Genomic DNA, 22,067 nt, shown 5'->3' with positions numbered 1-22,067 from the left:
AAATATCGAAACAAAAGTCCTATGCAAATTTTTGGAGGATTTTTGTTTTTGGAAAATATACTCTAAGTGGAAATTTCTTTTGAAGGTACGTGAACTTATTTAATTTTATTTCAATTCGTTTTTATATGATAGAGAAACAAAATCAATGGGCTTTCACTTTCTGATTTTAACTACTTGAATATAGTATCTCAAACAGAGGGCTCCAAATACCCTGTGTAGGGTAGAAAATAGTCATTGGTTTTGTGATTTCTTGAACAAATTTTATGGAAATATTAATGTAATTATTTTTAACGTGTACAAAAAATCAATGAAACACTCACAATTAACATGAAGTAATATTCTCCTGCTCACAGATGGTGGTACTCCATTGGAGGCGATGCACAGGTAAGCTCCCATGTGTAAACGGCTTACTCGACTGATGTTCAGTTGTGTACCGTCGAATGTTGTAGCTGCGAAAAGAAATAACGCTAAGAATGATACGTCATGTTATAGATAGAAGAAAACTGCTGCCTAAAATGTGCCGTAAACTAAGGTGACTTGAGTACATACTCTAATTTCTTATATTTTAGATAATGTCACAGACGCTGCAAGTATAATTGCGGTCCAAGTCCAGCCACTAGAGTGAGCTTTCCATGTGATAAAAATTGTTGCTCACATCTCTCCCAATTATCCCGCTCACTTTTATCATAACCTGTGTTTTAAAGTGAGAAACTTGAATTAACATATTTGTTACAGTCGTTTACGTGGCAAACAACCAATGAAAGCAAAATTCTTCCTCAGCAGAGGGTTGTAGGCTTTTTGAAATTGAACTGAAATATTCAATCCCGTTGGAAGCCAAGATCAGTTATTGTCTTTCACGATTTTCGTCTTTGTGTAAAGTAAAGTTAACCATGTATTACGTGTTGCATTAACATTCGCCCCACCATACTGCCAAATTTATCACCAGATTTGTTAAAAAGTAGACAAACGACATCTATTGGAAACTTTTTTCCCCAAAATCAACACTTATTTGCAAAAATGTGGTAATTTGCTCTCTTTCACTATCAATTCAATTTTTTTGAGGGAAGGTGCATGCAAGTGAATAGTGTAAAATTTGGAAAAAAAGCCACACACAAGAGGGAAGGGGCAGGTCTGCCTTTTCTCGATTTATCATTAGGGTTATACAGGGTGGGCAAAAGGTCCGTACAAACTTTAAAAATTCATAAAAACCGGAAAAATAACCGAAAAAAACGGTGTGCAAGGTTAGCATCGCTAGGTCACGGGAATTTTTTTGAAAGGAAAAAGTAACTAAAATAACAACCGATAGGTGCCACTGACGTACACAAATCAAAGAAAAGATACGCAAATAATGAACAGAATAGCATCCAAATAGTTTATTACAGCAGTATGGGTTCCATATGACCATCACCACAGCGGATAACACATTACATTCACCAACAATGTTGTATTCTTCGCACTCATCACGTGAAGTGGTTGTGGATTAGGAGCGCAAGTTATTATAACCGTATCATTTGCATATTTCCACCAAAGTCGTTCGTACCAGTGGCACCTATCGGCTGTTTTTGAGTTAATTTTTTTTTCCGTATTAAATAATATCCCGTGACCTAGCGATGCTGATCCTGCAAACCGTTTCTGATTTCGGTTATCTTTCCGGTTTTTATGAATTTTTAAAACTTCTACGGACTTTTTGCCGACCCTGTACTAACGTTATATAATTTCAAAAACACCACGTTGTACGTTTGGTGTACGTTACGTGAGTTTGACAGGATTTGGAAGTGACGTCTCCAATTTTTGAAGCGTTATAACACATTAATTATGGGTCAAATCAAAAAACTGTAAACATTTCTTCGTATTAGTTGTTCGCAAGGAATCACGTGTGTAATTATTGGGCCGTCGATAGTTACCACAATGCACAGGCAATGCCGTATAGTAGGTCTGACTACTGCAGGTTGCGTAGTTATGACGAGACTAATGTAGGTGCCTACATTAATGTATTTCAAACGTTCGTGATTCCAAAGAGGGGTAGCCCTCTTCCATACGACACACCGCTTTGGATCTGTACTCGATAAAAAAAAGTCGCTAATGAGCTAATTTAGTCCAATAGTATCGGGGAAAAAGGTCACAGAAATGTGTGAAAATCGCATCATGAAGCAAAATAATTATTACATGAATGAAGTATAATTACCCAGAACTTTCTTTCCGTGGGACGTTCCCAAAGGAATCGGTTGATTGTCCTCTCTCCGCCAAGAGATGTTAGGATGAGGATAGCCCTTGGCCTTGCAAAGCAACGTTACATTTGTTCCTTCCCTAGCAGTTATATCTGTACTGCTCTCGTTCATTATTATATCCGGAGGAACTGAAAAGAAATTCAAATCAAGCATTTATCACTAAATTAATCGCTTTTAAAAAATTGATATACAACACAAACCCTCCGGAAATGGATGAGCGATAAAATGGGTTCGGGAAGGGAAAGTCTTATGTAATAACCACCCTTTGCTTCTATGATCTTGTGACTTAGGCTCTTGGCAAAGTTAAAAATGACATTTTCTATCTGGACTTTCGAAATCGTTTCCAACATGGTAAAACCCTTGAAGCGTTTACATAATATTTCAGGATTAGGGGGAGGGGCAGCTTGTTGAACTGGTCGTGGTTACCAGATGAGTCGCAACAGGTTATGGTGAATGGAGAATTTTCCGATTGGACAGGTATCATAAATGGAGTCCCTCAAGGAAGTGCCTTTGTGCTCCATACTCTTTTCATTTTTAGCAATTTTTATACTTGTTTACTGGCTGCACCTTCACCACAAGATATATACATTTATATCTTGTTCAAGCTTAATAAATCGTTAGGTTCCCCGGAGGTAACAGAGGCCCCTGGGACAGTGTGCTTACATCACCTAGTGTGACAGAACCTGGATGCCTCTCAGTTCCTGTCACTGTCACTTTTTATCGATAAATTTAACAGGCCTATGTAATGACTGGATTCTAAACAAATTTGCAGGTGACGTGAAACTAATGGGTGTAGTCAGAAATGCAAGTTATAGAAAGCTGCTCATCACCAACTTAAATAGGATTGCAGCATGGGCGAATGAACGGAGCATGATTTCCAGCTTTCACAAGTGCATGGTTTCTCATGTTCAGAAAACCCAAACCACTCATGAATGAGAATTCCCAAATCGGTGGCCCTAGTTGCAGCCGGGATGGTAATACCAATAAACTCGTAAGTGGAACGTGAGTTGAGTTTCCAACCAAAATGAGCGACCATCCACTTAATCAACACTAAAGGTCATGTCCTATTCATTAGCTCATACTGCAATCATATTCAAGTTTGAATGGAGCATCTTCCTATCGCTTGAATTCACGACTACCTCCATAAGCTTCACGCCATTTGTGAATTTCCTAACAATCCCATCGATACCCTGATCGAGTTTATCGATAAAAAGGAGAACAAATATAGGCTCAAGTATGCCTTTCTGACGGACTCCACTTTTGATGCCTGTCCAGTTAGAAAACACCCCGTTCAATATAACGCGTTGTGATCTATGTCTCATCCACGATTCTATCCAATTCAACAAGTTTCCCCCAATCCTTATCTCATGTGAATGCTGCAAGCGTTTACCATGTTGGAACCGATCGAATGCCTTCTGAAAATCAAGGTAAACAACATCGACATTTTTGTCGTTTCCCAATGTCTTAACCACGTGGTTTCAAACTCGGTTCATAACAAAAAAAAAAATTCAATCCTTATATCCGAGTCTGACAGTACACAACACATGAGTTGCACATTACACTAAGTTAAACAGGAAAAACAGCGCAAATAAAAGAAATCTTTAAAAAAGAAACATCGGTTTTATATACTTAGACACATTTTATAAGACTGGCGGAATTTATTTTATTTTGTTTTCTTCGTCTCTGTATCATTAAAATATGTAGGAAAACATTCTTATACGTACTTGAACCAAAAAAAAAAAAAAAAAAACCAGAAAAAACCAAAGAAAGACACGGTATGAAAAAGAGTAAAGAAAAATTCGACCATTAGGACACGCGACGGACGTAATTCTAAGAATTTTTACGATCACTTCGCCTTGTAAGAGAATATGATCGTAATTTGTTATTTATTGAAGTAGCTTCCAGAGCCTTTTCTTTTTCCAATTTTATTCCCGAAATCCACCTTCTCTTCTCCTTTATTTTCCCGGTTCCTACAAGCTATGGAATTCTATGTTTTACTTTTATCCTTTTTATTCCGTTTTATTTTTTCGTTGGGCGACTTGACCGCAGTTTTACAGAGTAACATGACTTTAGAGGAAAACGTTACTTTCTGCGCCATAAATGGACCCCTACATGGCCATTACCCCATCAGTAACCTTTTTTTTTGCTTTTTCCCTAGTATAAGCCCCCCCCCTCTCCTGCTCCCACAATCCTTCACTACCATATGGAAGTAATAAAAAGTTCTGGTGGAGGTTGAATTTCGAATTTTCTCTCTTCTTTCCCTCTGTCTTTTGGAAATTTTATCTTTCTAGTATTTCTTTTCCCTCTTATACGAGATTTTATTCTCTTCCTTATTTTATCTTTAAATAGTTCCTGAGAAGTAGATTCGATAAAGCTGTGATTTTACGTGCACATACATTTTAAGTAAAATCTATATACATTAAATATAGGCCTGAGATTTTATTTACAGGCCTCTATTAGGGTTCGGTATGGTTGGTGTGCGTAGTACCCTGTTTTGAAAGTCCTAGGTTTTGATAATACTTTTACCGCACATCAACTCCGGTCTTATATTGCCGTACGGCAATTTCCAACCGTTGGAGTTGGGTGGGAAATGAAGGTGCCATCTCTCGGTGGTCATCCTAGGCTCTGTAGGTAAAGAACTTGTTTCTGGCGTTCTATGCCCGGATTCTAACCCTAGACCTTGACGGTAATCTTCACAATGGAAGACGAGCATCTTACCACTGGGGCATCATCGCCACTCGGGCAGGTGTATTGATTCTGCTTCACGAAACACCAACTCTGGCCATATCGCTATATCGCAATTTACTGCCATAAATGAGTTGGGTTGGAAAAGAAGTCACCATCTGTAAGTGGTCGCCTCAAGCTCGTTAAGAAAATATCATATCTATATTCCCCCCGGGTTTGAACCTGAGACCGTGACGTCAACCTACACGGTGGTAGACGAGCATCTTACCACAACGCCACTCAGGCGCTATAGGTTTTCATCCTGGGATTCGCTTTGAAAAACATCCAAGAATTCAAGGCCGATGCTGTATTAGACCACTTTAATGGCCCGGTGCGTAAACTTGTTTCGCGATCCTCTACAATAGGGATCTTCAAACCCACGGCCCGCGGAATCAAATATGGCCCTTCGGGCTATATTCTGTGGAGCGCCGATCATTAGAAAATAGCTTATTTTTAATAGAAAAACGATTAAATTAAAAAAAAATCGTTGAAGAGCCCTGGCAAAAAACTGAAGTCTGTACTGCTGTACTGTATGTAGAACCGTGAGAAAATTTCCAGTTTCAATAGGAATGCTGTGCATTTGATACATTAAAAGAGCCGTCGTAATGAATTCGGGGGACCCGGTGTCAAAACAGTTTTTGAGACCTATATGTGATATCATATAGGCTACATTTTCCGAAAGGCCTAGTTTGTCACCCAAAAAAACACTTTAATGAAAGAAATACCTTTACAATTCTTGTGAAAAAACAAATTCATAATTTGATGAAAATTTGTAATTAACGGGAAAACAGTTACAGAATTACTGAAAGAAATAATTGCCGAACTATTGCTATAGAAATAACGTCAGAATTATTGAGAAAAATAATTTCAGTAATAACAAAAGTAATAATTAATGAAAAAAATTATTTTTTTTAAAAATAAATGATTTCATAATTAATGAAAATCTTTAAATTAATGAAAAAATAATTTGAGAGAGAGAGAGAGAGAATTATGGAGAAAAATTTCAAATTTTTAATAAAGGAAATAATTGATTGAAAAGAATAAAAATTCAAATTTAAATGAAATATACGATCTCAGAGCAAATAAAAGTGTTCATTAATTCTGGAAACCCTGTTTAATAACCGAGAATACCACGGTATGACTTGGTGGCCCGCGGACTTCTGGAAAATTTAATTTGGCCCAAATTCTCATGAAAGTTGAAGGCCTCGGCTCAACAACATAGTTCCACAAAATTTTCGTCCTATAGCCCTCTTTCAAAGGGGGCAAATTCAAAATTCAACGAGTGACCTAGAGATAGAGTAAGTGATCTAGTGGGTGAGTGAGAAAGACCTAGTGAGTGAGCGTCATGTTGAGCTATCCAGTGGTAGGCCGAGCGACCCAGTGAGTAAGTGCGCGATCTGATGGATTGAGTGTATGACAGAGTGAGCGATCTAGTCAGTATGCAAACGACCTAGTGATTGAGTGCGTGTGAGACAGTAAGCGATTGAGAGTGAGCGACTGATAGAATGAGCGACCAGGTGATTGAGTGTATGACAGGGTGAGCGACCTAGTCAGTATGCAAACGACCTAGTGATTGAGTGCATGTGAGAGAGTAAGCGATTGAGAGTGAGCGACTGATAGAATGAGCGACCAGGTGATTGAGTGTGAAACCTAGTGAGTTGATGATAGAATGAGTGGCCTAGTGAGTTGATGATAGAATGAGTGGCCTAATGAGTTGATGGTAGAATGAGTGGCCTAGTTAGTGAATGACAAAGTGAGCGGCCTAGTTAGTGAATGACAAAGTGAGCGACCTACGCATTCAGTGAGTGACTTAGGTTGGAAGTGGATGACTTGGTGAATGAGTAATAGAGAGATCGATCCAGTGACCGAGTAACAGAGATAGCGACCCAATGAGTGAGTGATAGAATGCGCTACCTAATGATTGACTGAGGTGAGCGAGAACGAGCCGGCTCTAGTGACAGGGTGGTTTCGCTCATTCGTTCTCTCACCCAACCGTTCACTTGCTCACTTGACCAATCATTCACTCATGTCGAACTCATGTGAAATTTCCCAGCGATGAATTTTCTATTCGTTGAATTGTTGGTCGGTGAATTTTTTGGGCACGGTTGTACCCGAAATTGAATTCGGGAGGAGTTATGATCCCCTGGGCAGCCATTCGTTGGGTCTTCATGATTCTCTCTCGTGTCAGTAAGTTTTAGATTTTTGGCATGTAAATGATAATATAAAACAACATAATTTGATTGATTTGAAAACGCGCCTCGAGCTACTTGAGTTATTTGGAAACGTGTCTCAAGTCACTCAGAGGTTCTGAAAACATCTCAAATCACTAAGAGACCTCTAAATGTTTCGAACCACTCAAGGGAGCGAAAAATATACCAAAATCCACTGAAATGATCTAAGAAACTGCGCGGGACACTTAAATGAACTGTAAATGTGTCGCGGGCAGATTAAGGGATCCGTAATTAAGCTGTGGGCAGCTTAAGGGATCCGTAATTAAGCTGTGGGCAACTTATGCGATCTGTAATTAAGCTGTGGGCAACTTATGCGATCTGTGAATGTGCTGTGAGTCACTTATGCGATCTGTGAATGTGCTGTCAGCCACTTATGTGATCTGTGAATATGGTCTGAGCCACTAACGTCATCTGTGAATATGGTCTGAACCACTAATGTGATCTGTGAATGCGCTGTGGGACATTTATGTGATCTGTGAATGAGCTGTGGGACATTTATGTGATCTGTGAATGTGCCATGAGTTACTTATGTGATGTGTGAATGTGCCATGAGTTACTTATGTGATGTGTGAACATGCTGTGAGCCACTTATGAGATCTGTGAATATGGTATGATACACTAATTTGATCTGTGAATGTGCTGTGGGACATTTATGTGATCTGTGAATGTGGTGTGAGTCACTTATGTGATCTGTGAATGTGGTGTGAGTCACTTATGTGATCTGTGAATGTGGTGTGAGTCACTTATGTGATCTGTGAATGTGGTGTGAGTCACTTATGTGATGTGTGAATACGCTGTACGTATCACGTATGTGATCTAATATGGTCTGAGCCTCCAATGTGATCTGGAAGCGTGCCACATCCCCCTCGAATGATCTGGAAATGTGCCGCCAGCCACTCAAATAACCTGCAAATATGTCGCCAGCCACTTAAATAATCTGTAATGTACCACCAGCCACTCAAGTGTGCTGGAGGTATGAACCACGGGTCGCTAAAGTGGTTTGGAAATGAGCTTGGGGTCAGCGACGCGATCTGTATGTGAGCCGTCGGCAGCTTAAATAAACTTTTGCCTCGATCAACTGAATAGCGACCTAGCAATTTGCCTCGATCAACTGAATAGACCTGGTGAATGTCCAGGTCCTTTTCGCACATAGGGCCACTTAAGTGATTTGATAATCTTCCGTGGGCCCCTCGATTGGTTTGGCCATTTTGTCACGGGCCACATCAGACGACTCCGCGGGCCACGGGTTCTGCATGCGCGCGTACTAGACATTCAAACCACATTTCAATACTTAAAACTACAAATACAGTTATAGAAATCTCACATAAGGAAAGGCATTTCTTCACGATTGTTTTCGTGAGCACAAATTCCTTTCAGGCAAATAAAAAAGTAGGAACAGAATCATTTTTTTCCTCGTGTATATATGGACCATGTTCACGAAAGTGTAAAATCTCAACAGACGGTGCTGCAACAATTTGTCTTATATATAAATATAATGCAAAAAAATAAATAATATATATATATATATAAATTTCTATTTCTCTATCTTATTTATTTATTTTTTATCAATTTTTATGAAATTCTCCCTCCGTATCTTTCGGCTCCGTTCCCCCGGAATCGATTCCGGCACCAGATGATGACTGTGAATTCCCAGAAGGTTCCATTGTATGAAGAATTTGTGCAATAGCTGAGGCCAATTTTAGGATAACATTCCATGTTATTTTCTACTTTTTCTGTATTGTTTTGGGTAAAAAGGAAAATAGAATATAGCATCTCCTTTTTCCTTGACTGGTATGAGGTACTCATTCCTTCATTTCAACCTCCTCTCACTCCACCCTCCCGTTTTCGTTCTTGGAGAATACTCAAGAAAGTATCGAATAAGGAATTTTTAAGGATTTCACGGCTGGATAATTTATTTTTGAAGAACGATCCTCCAGTTTTCAAGGAATCTCTGTGTTTTTTTTTGGTTTTTTTTTTTATATCTGATGAATAGGGAGGGAAATATATTGATTTCTTATATGCACTAAATCATGCCTGCGCTCGCCGTCACTGGCATTTACTGCTGCTGCTGCAATAAAACATGTAAGGAAAGGATTTATGCACTTTATGGTTTCCAAATTTGACGGGAAAACTCCGCCGTTTACTTCTGGTTGAATTAATGGAATTTTAAACTTTGGATGTTTTTTCCCACTGGAACTGATGTGGGTTTTTTTTTTTGTCTGATAACGTCATTATGGGATTCAGCGTCATTAGTCTATGGCAGCGGTTCTCAACCGGTGCTCCGTGTGCACCTCTCGGGGGCTCCGCGGACACTCGAGGAAAATAAAATGAATCGGTAAATTTTATAGATAAGTATATAAGAGAGGCCTACAAGGTTCTGCCATAAAAATTAGTACAAAAAAAGGGCTCCTCGAGTCAAACAAGGCTTCGCCATAGAAATTATGTACTGAAAAGAACTCCGCGAGTCAAAAAAGGTTGAGAACAGACCTGCAGGCGCAGTTTGAGTTTGACCTAATTGGTCCTTGCGCTAATAAAATCAAAATGCAATTGACCTGGACTTATTTGTATCAGGATATGACTCAATGTATACGGTGTAAATACAGTCAGACATGTTTAATTCGAAGCTCAAGGGGACGGTAAAAAAGTTCGAATTATATCCGATTCATCATTTCTGGTCGACTATACTTTCACTAAAAAATCAAAAACTCTTGATACGTAATTATAAAAATGTATTGAATGCTATATCATCACTGGTATTGTGCCAATATCCTCGTTGTTGAAAATATTGTTTGTATAAGGCCGGTATTACACTGTAAAAGTTTGATAAAATTCCTTTTATACAACTTGCAAAATCTAACCGATAAGGTTATTGGTTACATTCTAGAAAATGCAACCGGTGACCTTATTGGCTGCATTTTTCAAGTTTTATAGAAGGTCTTTTAATAAACTTTTATAGTGTAATACCGGCCTAAGATATAGACGATCACGAATACGATTTCATTTGTAAACTTGTAATTTTCATTTGTTTCTCTTATACATTTGTCAAATTTTTCTAGTTGATTTAGAAAATAAAAGATGCGATTTATGAGCTTCAACAGCCTTATTAACATGTCTGTTACTTTAGAAAATGTTTGAATAGAGACTTCGACTCTCACTTCGGTAGCTTTTTCAGATTCATTTTCTTGCTCTTCATGAGAATATATTCAATGTTATTTTGTTTGATACTTCACCAATGCCGCTTCCATAAATCCGCCACAATTTTTTTTAGAGTTAAACTAATGTATTTGACATGGCTAAAAATGTTGCTCGGCTGCATTGGTATTCTAAAATGAACAAGCAATAATGCTAGGCAGCCACGAATCTCCAACACAATTTTTCGAGACAAGTGACTGGTTTCAGTTCTCCACCTTAAATTATTCCATCTCTTGAGAAGTGATTAAAGTGATTACCACATGCGCACAAAGTATCGTATTTCAGGAGTAGTGGCTTTTGCATCTGTAGGTCGCATGCAGGTGTTGATGAAGTCATCCGAGATCCGGTAAAACATCAGCTGCGCGCGGAAAGACAAAATCCAGTGTGTGTGTGGGACTGATAAAGAAAGCATCGTGCTTCTTACAGCCACAAAAAAAAATATCAGATTGGATTGAATGGAATTTTTTTTAATTTTTTCATGCTATATTTTGGAAAAAATCAGTGAATTAATGAGTAAAGAAACGGATGACCAAAAGTTTGCTAGGAATTCAGAAAAAAGAAACATTTTGCAAATGGGATAGCTGAATAACAACTCCGAATTATTCAAAAAATTGGGGTAACTTCTCTCAGTATTAAATTGAATAGGAAACTCAAGAGAAATTCCTAAAATTCGAATTAAACAAGTTCGCCTACACATCGCTTGAAGACGTAAATATTCCCTTATTATTAACATTAACTTCCTAGTTATAATTCTTTAATTTATTCGAAAACATAAGTCGTCCTAAATTATAGATGCCAATCAGAATGAACACAATTCATTATGATCGACTTAGCATGAATGAAGCATGAATGAACCGTACTATCTTGCTCGGCATATATTTATTCATTCACTTAAAATGTTCTGTTTCTTCAAGGATTTTTTTTTTTCATTTTGATTAGTAAGACTGATTTTGCGGAAGGCATACATCATCATCCCAACAGAGTTTCGCTCAGCACTATTGGGTGGAATGGCAATAGATTGTTGGAAAAAAATGTATATAGTTCTATATACTGTGTTACCAAATTGCTCAATATAGCTATATGTGTGTAAAAGCACTATAACAGAATATTATAGAACTAAAGACGAATGCCCATGAACACTTTGAAGGAGTAAATTGAAATTTTTGGCTAAATTCCTACTTTTCAAAGTGAAATTTTATTATTAATCGGCGTGTTTTGATTCGTATTCTATAGTTAAATCATGCGTTACAAAATAAGTTATCGCAAGAAAGATAAGTAGGCGTTTCATTTCCCACTTGCTGACGCGAATTTCTCACGAACAAATATTATAACCGGAGAAAAGTCATCATTACGTGATTCTCAGAGATAATAACTACATATATAAACTCTCTCTCTCTGAAATAACCATATCATAAAATAACAAGTTAAAGCGGGAAATTTCTCAATTCAAGATCATGGCAATATTTTCAAACAAACTCCGAAGCGTCAAATATAATTCAATCTAGAACCACAAAATAAACCACAAATTACAGAGAACAGCGAGCAAAATTTCTAGCAAATTTATTCGGATCTATCACAGTAAAATTATATATTCTTCGAAAATATATGTAACTTAAAATTCTTTCAGGTTATAAATGCAAAGTTAGAAAAAAAAAAGAAGAAAACCATAGCTACTCGATATACTTTCCAACCTTGAAAATTGAATTAAGGAATAGAAAATCCGGTAAAAATGATCCATTTTTGCTGATCATCCAAAAACTACGAATATCGCATGATCGGCTTGATTAGAAAACCTTTTGTTCATCGCACAAAGTAGAATAAAAGCTTTAAATAATAATAAAAATGATAATAACTGCCAACGTAAAGTAAGTAATTGGCCTAATTCGTGGATGAACTTGCCTCCATTTTTGTTAGGCTCCCTCCTAATTAGATCTAACTTGGCTTTACTCCCTCTCCGCTTGTAATTAATACGATGCGATGTTGCAGAGTTTCCAGGATAAAGGGGGGGGGACTTCCTTATTTCCACATTATTACTACTATTATTATTATAATACAGTCTTTTTCCCTTTGCTGAGAATTCCCTTCCACCATTATTTTCCGGAGCAATATTTTATAATTCACGTTGTTTCCTCTCTCTCTACTAAACGCGAGACTTACCGATTGCATCTAATAATGATAATATTAAAAAAAGAGTGAAAACTTGTTCTTGAATATATGAAATATCTTCTTCTCAATATGCTAATGATCGGCATATTTAAATGAAAATTTCTCTCGGAGTATGCTAATATTAGTAATAATAATAATTCTGAAAGAATGGAAAACTTGTGTTCTCACTTTTACGAACGCCCAACTCATTTGCTGAGAATTTATAGCTCGTATCAATTTTGAGAGTATTAACAGTTTATATTTTAAGATGTCCGTTTAATGGAGTGTTTGGTCAATGAGCCCCTAAAGGGTTGAATATATATCAGTAATTAAAATACTCTCCCGTTATTGGGGGTTTTTTCTTGTCTTAAAAAATGAAAATTTAATTAAAAGAGATGAGGATGTTATTATGGTTTTTTTTTAAGGGGAAAGAATATGAATTACATCGAAGAATTTGATCCATAATGTTGGAAAATAATTGAATAACTAATTTTTAGCGTTTTTTCCTTTCTCCTAATAAAAAGTTGCTTGTTTTAATTGAGGTATTAAAGGAATTATATCCCAAGGGGCAATTGGATATTTTTTTTTTTTGGTGTTTTGGATTTATGTTTGAATATTAAGTTATTAAATTTTGATTTGCCTCTGGCGGTATTTGTTGTTTAATTACCGATGAGCAATTCCGTAGTATAAAAATTGATAAGTCACTGTTTGTTGAACTTTTTTCAATTGGGAAGGTATTGTTGTATAATCACAACAGAGTGATTGTGAGTCATAGTCGTGGACTGTTGTTTTTTTTTTAATTTGATGTTGAGAATATAATTGTTCCTCTTCAATTTTTGCTAAGAATGTCTCTCAATATGCTAATGATCGGCATATTTAAATGAAAAAAATTTCTAGAGTAAATATTGTAACAACAATAATTGTAAATATTAGTAATAATAATAAAATTGTTTATATTAATAATAACAATTGTTAATATTAATAATAATAATAATTGTTAATATTAGTAATGATAATAATAAATTGTAAGAATGGAAATTGTTCTCACTTTTACGAACGCCCAACTCATTTACTAAGAATTTATGTTATTTATGAGTTTATTGATAAACTCGTATCAAATCTGAGAGTTTAACAGTATTTTTTAAAGTGCCCGTTTAATGGAGTATTTAGTCAATGAGCCCCTAAAGGGTTGACTATGAGTAATTAAAATACTCCCACGTTATTGGTGTTTTTTTGTCTTAAAAATGAAATTAAAAAGGATGAGAGAATGTTACGTTTTATTTTGAATAAGGTAAGAACAAAAATATGTATTTTACATCGATAAGTTTGATCCATAAAGTTGTGACAATTAAAAAAAATAAATTTTAACGTATTTTTGTTCCCTAATATAAAAAGTTGTTTGTTTCAATAGAGGTATTAACGGAATTATGTCCCAAGGGCCATTGAATATTTTTTTTGGTGTTTTGGATTTATGCTTGAATATTAAGTTATTAAAGTTTGATTTCCCTCTGGTGGCATTTGTTATTTAATGATCGGTGAGCAATTTTGAAACACAAATTTAAGTCATTGTTTGTTGGTGTTTTTATTGAGAAGATATTGTTGTAGTTAATTGAGAGTCATGTTGAGGACTGTTGTTTTCTTAATTTGTTGATGAGAATATTATTGTACCGTCTTTCGTTATTTATCTGAGAATAGCATTGTTTTTCTTCAATTATTGCTGATAATATTTCTGAATATGCTAATGATCGACTTATTTAAATGATAATTTTACTCAGAGTATGCTAATAATAGTAATAATAAAAATTTGAAAGAATGGAAACTGCGCTTTCACTTTTATTGAACCCCGCCGATCTCTTTTACCGATAGTTTATAACTCGTATCAATTTTGAGAGTTTTAACTGTTTTTTCGGAGTTTCATGGAGTGTTTGGTCAACGAGCCCCTAAAGGGTGAATATCGGTAATTAAATACTCGCGTTATTGTTTTGTTTTATCTCGAAGAATGAAATTTAATTAAAATAGATGCGGGGGGATATTATGATTTTTCAGGAAAAAAAATGAATTACATCGATGAGTTTGATCGAAAAAATTGGAAATAGTTGAATAAACTTTAACATGATTTCGTTGACTAATAAAAAGTTGCTTGTTTTAATCAATATTTTAAAAGTATTAAGGCTCAAGAGCCATTGGATTTTTTTGTGTTTTGAATTTATGCTTGAATATTGAGTTATAAAATTTTGATTTTTCCCGGTGGTATCTGTTACTTAATTGCTGACAATCTGTTACTTAATGTTCCGGAAAATAAATTTATTAAGTTACCATTTGTTAGAATTTTTTTTTTAAAAACAGAGGATATTGTTGCAACTACAACAGTTATCGAGAATCAATGCTGAGTACTATTGCATTTTTTTAAAATTTATTCTTAAGAATATAACTGTTTTTCTTCCGTTATTTACCTGAGAATAGCATTTTTCTCCTTCGATCATTACTCTAATAATGTCTCTCACTATGCTGTTGATGGGCATATTTAAATGTAAAATTTTCCGCAGAGTATGTTAATATAAATACAAATAAAATACAACGCCACAACAGGAGAAATTCCCAACGAGGTGGCTGAGAAAAAAAACACCCATAACAAATATGGTTGTCATATATTTCTAAAATACAGCAATCCAATTATAAATACAATTACAAAAACTAAAAACTGTACACCCATTAGTAATAATAATAATTTTAAAGAATATAAACTGTGATCTCGCTGTTACGAACACCCAACTCATTTACTGAGAATTTATAACTCGCATTAATTTTGGAAATTTCAACAGTTTTTTGAAGCATCCTTTTAATGGAGTATATGGGGGTTTAAACATCTGTATCCCCCAAAAAGGTTGAATATCAGTAATTAAGATACTCCCGTTATTGTTTTTTTTTTGTCTTAAAAGATGAAATTTAATTAAAAGAGATGTGAGGATGTTCTTTCGATTTGATCTTTTGAGTAAAAAAATAGGAAAATATGAATTACATTGATGAGTTTGATTTCCACAAAGTTAGAAATAATTGAATTTTAGCGTCTTCTTCTCTCCTAATAAAAAATTGAATGTTTTAATTGAGGTATTAAAGGAATTTGTCCCAAGGGTTATTGAATTTTTTAATGTGTTTTAGATTTATGCTTGAATGTTATTAAATTTTGATTTCCCCCTTTTGGTAATTGTTATTCAATTGCCGGTGAGTTCCGCAAAATAAATTCATTAAATCGATGTTGATTGAAAATTTTTTTAAGAGGATATCGTTGCAGTTATTGAAAATCATTGTTGAGGGCTGTCTTTTTTTTTTTTTTTAATTTGTTGTTGAGAATGTTTATTGTTGCTCTTCCATTGTCTATCTGAGAATAGCGCTGGTTTTGTTTTTTCCATTATTTCGGAGGATAACATTGTTTTGAAACTACTATTAATAATTTCATTCTTAAACTTTTATTGGGAAGAGAATATGCTGTTGAGAATTGTTTTTTTCAATACTGTGATAATTAGTGTTTTGTCGTTGAAATCTGTAGAATGTCGTTGAAATCCGTTGAGAATTATAGTATAAGATAGTTGTTTATTTGAGTATTATTGTGTGAAAAACAGTTATTCTCAACTTATTGTAAAAAATAGTTATGTATTTAAAAATAGTTATTTAATTCAATGTAAAAATAGTTCAAGAATTATTGTAAGAACATTTCTCAAGAATTATTGTAAGAACATTTCTCAAGAATTATTGTAAAAACGTTTCTCAAGAATTATTGGAAAAAGTAGTTCTTTCATGATTATCATAAATAATTACTTTGTAAAAATTCTTAAAAACAGCTCTTTTAGAAGTATTGTTGAAAAAGTTATTTTAAAAATGTTTGAGAAATACTAGTTGTTTTTTAAAATATCGAATAGATAGTTGTTTCAGAGCATTTCGAAAAATATGTAGTGCTTTCGAAATTTACTATTTCAATGGGTTTTAAAATTTTTACAAACAGTTCCGGTAAGTTTTAAAATATTATTTTGAAAATTATTAGAATTAGTTGGCTTTAAAAAAATTATTTGGAAAGAATTTCTTCTGTAATCATTTTGGGAAAAATAAATTTAAAACTACGCATTAAAAAAAAAGTTTTTTGATTTAAAAAATGCTCAAAAAGAGGCGTCCAAAAATTATCCTGCACCAGTTTTAAAAGTAAGAAGACTGCATCACACAATAATAAGTCTAAATGTTTATACAGTCCCGTTGTACTCTTTAACTCCCAATTAAACAGTCGAAGAAGATGATGATGAAAACAGAAGACGTTGTCCTGTATCTCCCGAGGTAAATAGAAAAAATTCTACTTTCAAGTGCAATATTTGCCAAGATATTTGAATTATAAAAATCTGAGAAAAGTTATGAAAGAACAGCAAAAGCTAATAGACAACGCTCCTTTCCCTCGTTTATGCTATTTCAACTTTCCTCCGACTTTTGAATTCGAATATCTCGGCGATTATTGCACTTTGATACTTGAAATTCTTTTTGTTGACCTCAGGAGAGAGAGAGGGAAGCAATTTTCCAATTGAAGTTAAATCCAAAAAGTTAGAAGGAAGAGAGACTGTACAAATATTTAGAGTTTTTATACTGTATTTTCACTCTGAAAACTAGTGTAAAGTAATTTTTGAACGTCTTTTTGAGCATTTTTGAAACTGAAACTATACCTCTGCAATGGACGGTTGATGAGATAAAGGCCGCATTAGCACTTACAGGACACCCCGTATAATGATGGAAACACATTTAGGGGAACCCGGGGCGGAATGAAGTTCGACGTTTTTCTGTGGCAAGGAGGTGCTACCAGCGAGCGGCAATAAGAACTTTACCAACCTGTTGCACTGCGCAACTACGGCAGCCACGTTAGTCTGGTTTTTCTTGATCGTTGGTGTGTGAGGTTTCCGTTGTGGGATTTATTGCTCCTGTATTGTAACTTTTGATGATTTTGTAACCAAGGTTAGGTATACATACTTTCTTACATTATAACTACAGTTAGTACGTGCTTGGAATATGTTTTATTGTCTTTAGTTTCTTGTAGTTAAACTTTTGTTTACGTATCTTTCTCGAGTGACCTCACCTCTCTAACCTGAATTGTGTCCCTGGGGCGGAATGGGGAAGTACCCTATTCTGCCCCGGAATGTTTTTAATTAAGAGATCGTTTTTAGTAAGCCCCTAATTTTTTTTTTCTTTCGATTTCAGATGGTTCGAGACAACGAGAGGAAAAACAAATAGGCAATCATGGTCGACTGAGGCAATGAACAGTGCTGTCGAGGTGGTTATTTCTGGCCAATCTGGGTATTTGAAGGCTTCGAACCAATTTGATGTTCCCCAGTCTACATTGGAAAGATATGTTAAAAAAAAGAAGGAAAAACCCTGACTGCAAGATTGATAACACGACTGGAAAACTTAAAACCGTATTAACGGAAAAGCAGGAACTTGAGCTCGTTAAGGGACCATTACGTAAGCAGATTTTTAGCCATTTTTGACCCCCTCGCCCTTGTCAGCAAAACACTGACCCCCCTCCCCCTTGTCAGCAAAATTTCGTCAGCAGCTTAGAATACAGTCGAATCCCGTTTTAACGAATACAGTTATAGCGAAAATATCGTTTTAATGAACAGTTTTCTGATCCCTCTAATAAGTATACATAGAAACAATACAAAAAATCTAAAATTCCTTTATAACGAAATTTCGTTATAACGAAGTGTTTTCTCCGGTTTCTTGGAGTTCGTTATAACGGGATTCGACTGTATTTCATATCTTCAAAAAGGGTGGTTGATGACGTAAGCAGCCTTCAAACCCCCCTCTCCCCTTGTCATCAAAAGTCAGCAAATCCGGAAACCCCCCCCCCCCGATGCTGACGTAATACTTGAATGATCCTTAACTACTTAAAAACTATGGAAGCTAGGTTATATTCGGTCTAACAATAAAAGACTTGCGTAGCTTAGCTTAGCTTATCAGTTGGCTGTAAGACATGCCATCGGTCATACAAGGAAGAGCAAGGATAAAACTATAACTTGTATTTAAGAAATAGAATAAAATTGAAAATGGAAAAAACAAAGGAAAGTGCCACCTCGTTGGGCATTTTGCCTGTTGTGGCGTTGTATTTGTATTGTATTGTATTGTACTGAAGATGGGAAAACATAATGGGAAAAAGGAGCTGAAGAAAGAACCCAAAACTAACGACAGTGATTCTCAGGATTGTTCTGGCTGAATGTTTATATTGCGGTGAATTTTACTCGAAGTCAGTTGAGAGAAGGTTGGGTCACTTGATCCATGTGCAAAAAATGGGCACACAATTCCTATGCGGGAATAGACAGTGAAGATAATGAGACTATCCTAGTGCGTGCATTTTGTGAATAGGCTTGAGAAACGGTCACAATCAATGAAACCTGTAGTTAAACCTTTATAAACACTTAAAACTAAATAAATATAGAGCAAACTTAATTTCCACTAGTTTTATGTATTTTTATAATTACTTATCCTTACCATCCCGTTCTGCCTCATGCCCGGGCAGAACAGGGCAGATGACACAATTTCCTATTTTTGAAAATAACATATGTTGTTCTGTTGTTTTCTTACAATATCGTTATAGTTTTGCGATTATTAAGTCATGATGTGTTCATAGAAACATTTGCAGCTCTCTTAACTTTACCCATTTGTATTTTTAAAGCATATTTTCAACTTGGTACCCCGTTCTGTTTGCCCCGGGTTCCCCCTACATATTTTCAGAGCAATTTCCTTCCGGTAAAAACACTCCATATACATGGGAATTAATAAATAGTAATATCGCGGATTGTTACAAAAGAATATGGTAAGAATTAGACCATAAAATTCCCGAACGTATCTAGAACATATTAAGAGAATATTTCTTTCCTGAACATGAGAGAAAACCAGAAAGAGACTATTGTAGATCGAGAGGAACATTTTATTGCAGCAATCACCCTAAGCATCTCGAAATGAAACATCTCTTAGACATCAACTAACTACTTACCAAGGACATCGACGTATCCAATTTGTGACTTCATCGGCACAGTGTTGATCTGGCACATGTAACCTCCACTGTCTGATATTTGAACATTCCTGATGTGCAGAACGAAATTCCTGTTGTCGCTGTGGCTGAGGCTGATCCTGTAATTTCTGGTTATTATGTGATGATGTATTGTGAGGATGGCTTTATTTTCGACTTTTATCCAAGCAGCCTGTGATGATAACCACCAAAATAATAATAATAATACAGATTTTAAAATTCAAATACAGTCAGGGTGTCCCATAAATTTCGTGAATATTTTAAAAATTCATAAAAATTAAAGGAATTGATCTGCACTTGAATCCCGTTATAACGAGCTCCAAGAGACCGGAGAAATCGTTATAAAGGAATTCCAAATTTTTGCATTGTTCTTATGTAAAGTTATCTGTGGGATTAGAAAAGTCTTCGTTAAAACGATATTTTTTCGCTATAACGTCGTTATTCGTTAAAACGGAATTCGACTGTATTTGAATTCGCTATGCGAAAAGTTATTCCCACGAAGGGGCATTTTTGCCTTAGTACAAAAAAAAAAAAAATGTAATTAAAATTTTTGTCGATAGAGAGTGCTGCACGAAAACGAATCACTAGAAATATGCAATATGGAAATATATGAGCCCTATAAATGCAGGTACGTACGATTAACAGCTCATTTCTGGATTTTACTGTTACTTGCATTTACAATAAGGTTTTCATTGTGATTTTAACATTCAGCAAATACTATCGGTGAAGTTGTTTTTATCTCAGCCACGTATCACAGACTGGAGCTTTACGAACGTTTCGGACACAGAAGAGATTGAAGGAGAATTCACAGGTTCAGAAACACATGATGTCCTGCAGCACCCTCTATTGACAAAAATTTGAACTAATTTTGTTTTTCACAAAAAAAGAAGAAGTCGTCGTTCGCGAGAATGACTTTTCCGTAAACCGCATTTAAATACACAGATTCCTTTAATTTTTACGATTTTTTGAACTGTTTACGAATTTATGGGATCCCATTTATATCTATTTAAAAGTTTTTTAGTAATGGATGCACGGCACGTGTGTATTCTTCAAGAATGTGATGTAGATAAATCTTCAGTATTTTTCATAGAGAATATGTTTTCACATCGTGGAAATCTGACATGTTTATTTCTAAAATACTTCAATGATTTCTGAGAAGATGGATACTGTGAGTTCGATGATACTTGAGACATATATTGATCCAAATCAAATATAAGTTTTATATATGATTGGTCCAAATAGAAGTTTTATATATCATGTTTTATACAAACATGGTCCGATATATGATTATACTGCATTATATTCTACTACTTGAGCTGAAGAAACATGGCGAAAAATTGTTTCGTTAGACTATTCCTGTTTTTCGGATTTCACCATCTCTTTACAGAATCTATTCATATCAATAATTAGATTGGGGCTGGTCCGATCAATCGATTATTCGGGTAGGTTAATCGATCATTTGTTAATCGCAGTTAAAATATTTGGTTAAGTTAATCGACTCGATCAAATCGATTATTTTCCGATAAAGTTTTTTTTATCAAAAGTTTGCAGCTTGACTTGATTTATTTTACGAAACCGATTTGATGTCTTAAATTATGTTCCAGTAATTGTCTGTAATTTATTTCCAATTTATTGTCTGCACTGTGAAAGTTTTCGTACACGAGAAGCATTAACTCCTCTACCCTCAAGTAGCATTTGAGAGAAGTTTCTGGTAAAACAAGCTAAACATCGAAAGTAGTTTTGAAATTAGTGATTAATCTAAAATAAACGAATTTCTAAAAAAAAGGTGTGAAGTGCAATGAAAAAGTGAAGAAAAATTGCAGGATTTTACAAATTTTTCAACAGCAAATCAAATTCCTTCAAGGAGCGGTCTCAATTTCTCAATGCATTCCTACACCTGTTTACATCTAGAGGGATTAGGTGCGTAGTTGAAATTAACAAAATATATTTTTATAAAATCAATTAACGTTATACGTTTGTTATAAATGGTGAGCATATGATATTCGATTAAAATTCAATTAATCAGTCGATTAATCGATTACAATTTTTTGATTAGAAAGTTAAAAATTTTGATCCATTCCCAGCCTTAATATAGGATTACTATATTATACTACCAGATTTTCTATGGCAAAAGGACTTTAATATTACAATGCGCATTAGAATCAACTTTCGAAAATTAATAAATCAACAAAAACATAATAAAACACACCCAAAATCTCCTGATACTCAAATAATTAAAATTCCGACGGATTTTAGTTATTTAGATTATATTAATTTTTAATTAATTTTTTAATGCACTATGTACGCATATATTTCCATTAATTTATATTAAGTACGGACAACACACATTTCTCACACAATGAATTTATAGTATTTACAGGGTGTCCAATAAATTTGTGAATAGTTTAAAAATTTATAGAAATTGAAGAAATCGGTTACATTTGAATTCGAAAAAGTTATTCTCACGGAGTTGTATTTTTTTGTGTACAG

At 34.9% G+C, this 22,067-nt stretch overlaps 1 protein-coding gene across 3 annotated transcripts in view; it reads right to left on the bottom strand.

Moving 5' to 3' along the window:
• Positions 1 to 22,067, bottom strand: part of LOC149087984 (lachesin-like) — a 294,258-nt gene that overhangs the window by 45,562 nt on the left and 226,629 nt on the right. For all 3 annotated transcript variants that reach the window (XM_089243370.1, XM_089243378.1, XM_089243387.1), the window contains 3 exons: positions 19,542 to 19,749; positions 2,186 to 2,356; positions 321 to 449 (listed from right to left, as the gene is read on the bottom strand). In XM_089243370.1, the coding sequence (XP_089099496.1) occupies positions 321 to 449; positions 2,186 to 2,356; positions 19,542 to 19,749 (508 nt within the window). The remainder of the gene's footprint in view (positions 1 to 320; positions 450 to 2,185; positions 2,357 to 19,541; positions 19,750 to 22,067) is intronic.

Source organism: Pholcus phalangioides, unplaced genomic scaffold (assembly GCF_987345545.1).
Source record: "Pholcus phalangioides strain wild (caught in Gottingen) unplaced genomic scaffold, Ppha-v1.0 ptg000003l_1, whole genome shotgun sequence".
Taxonomy (NCBI): Eukaryota; Metazoa; Arthropoda; class Arachnida; order Araneae; family Pholcidae; genus Pholcus; species Pholcus phalangioides.
Note: the sequence above shows the minus strand (reverse complement) of the source record. Positions and strands in the feature narration are given on the sequence as shown.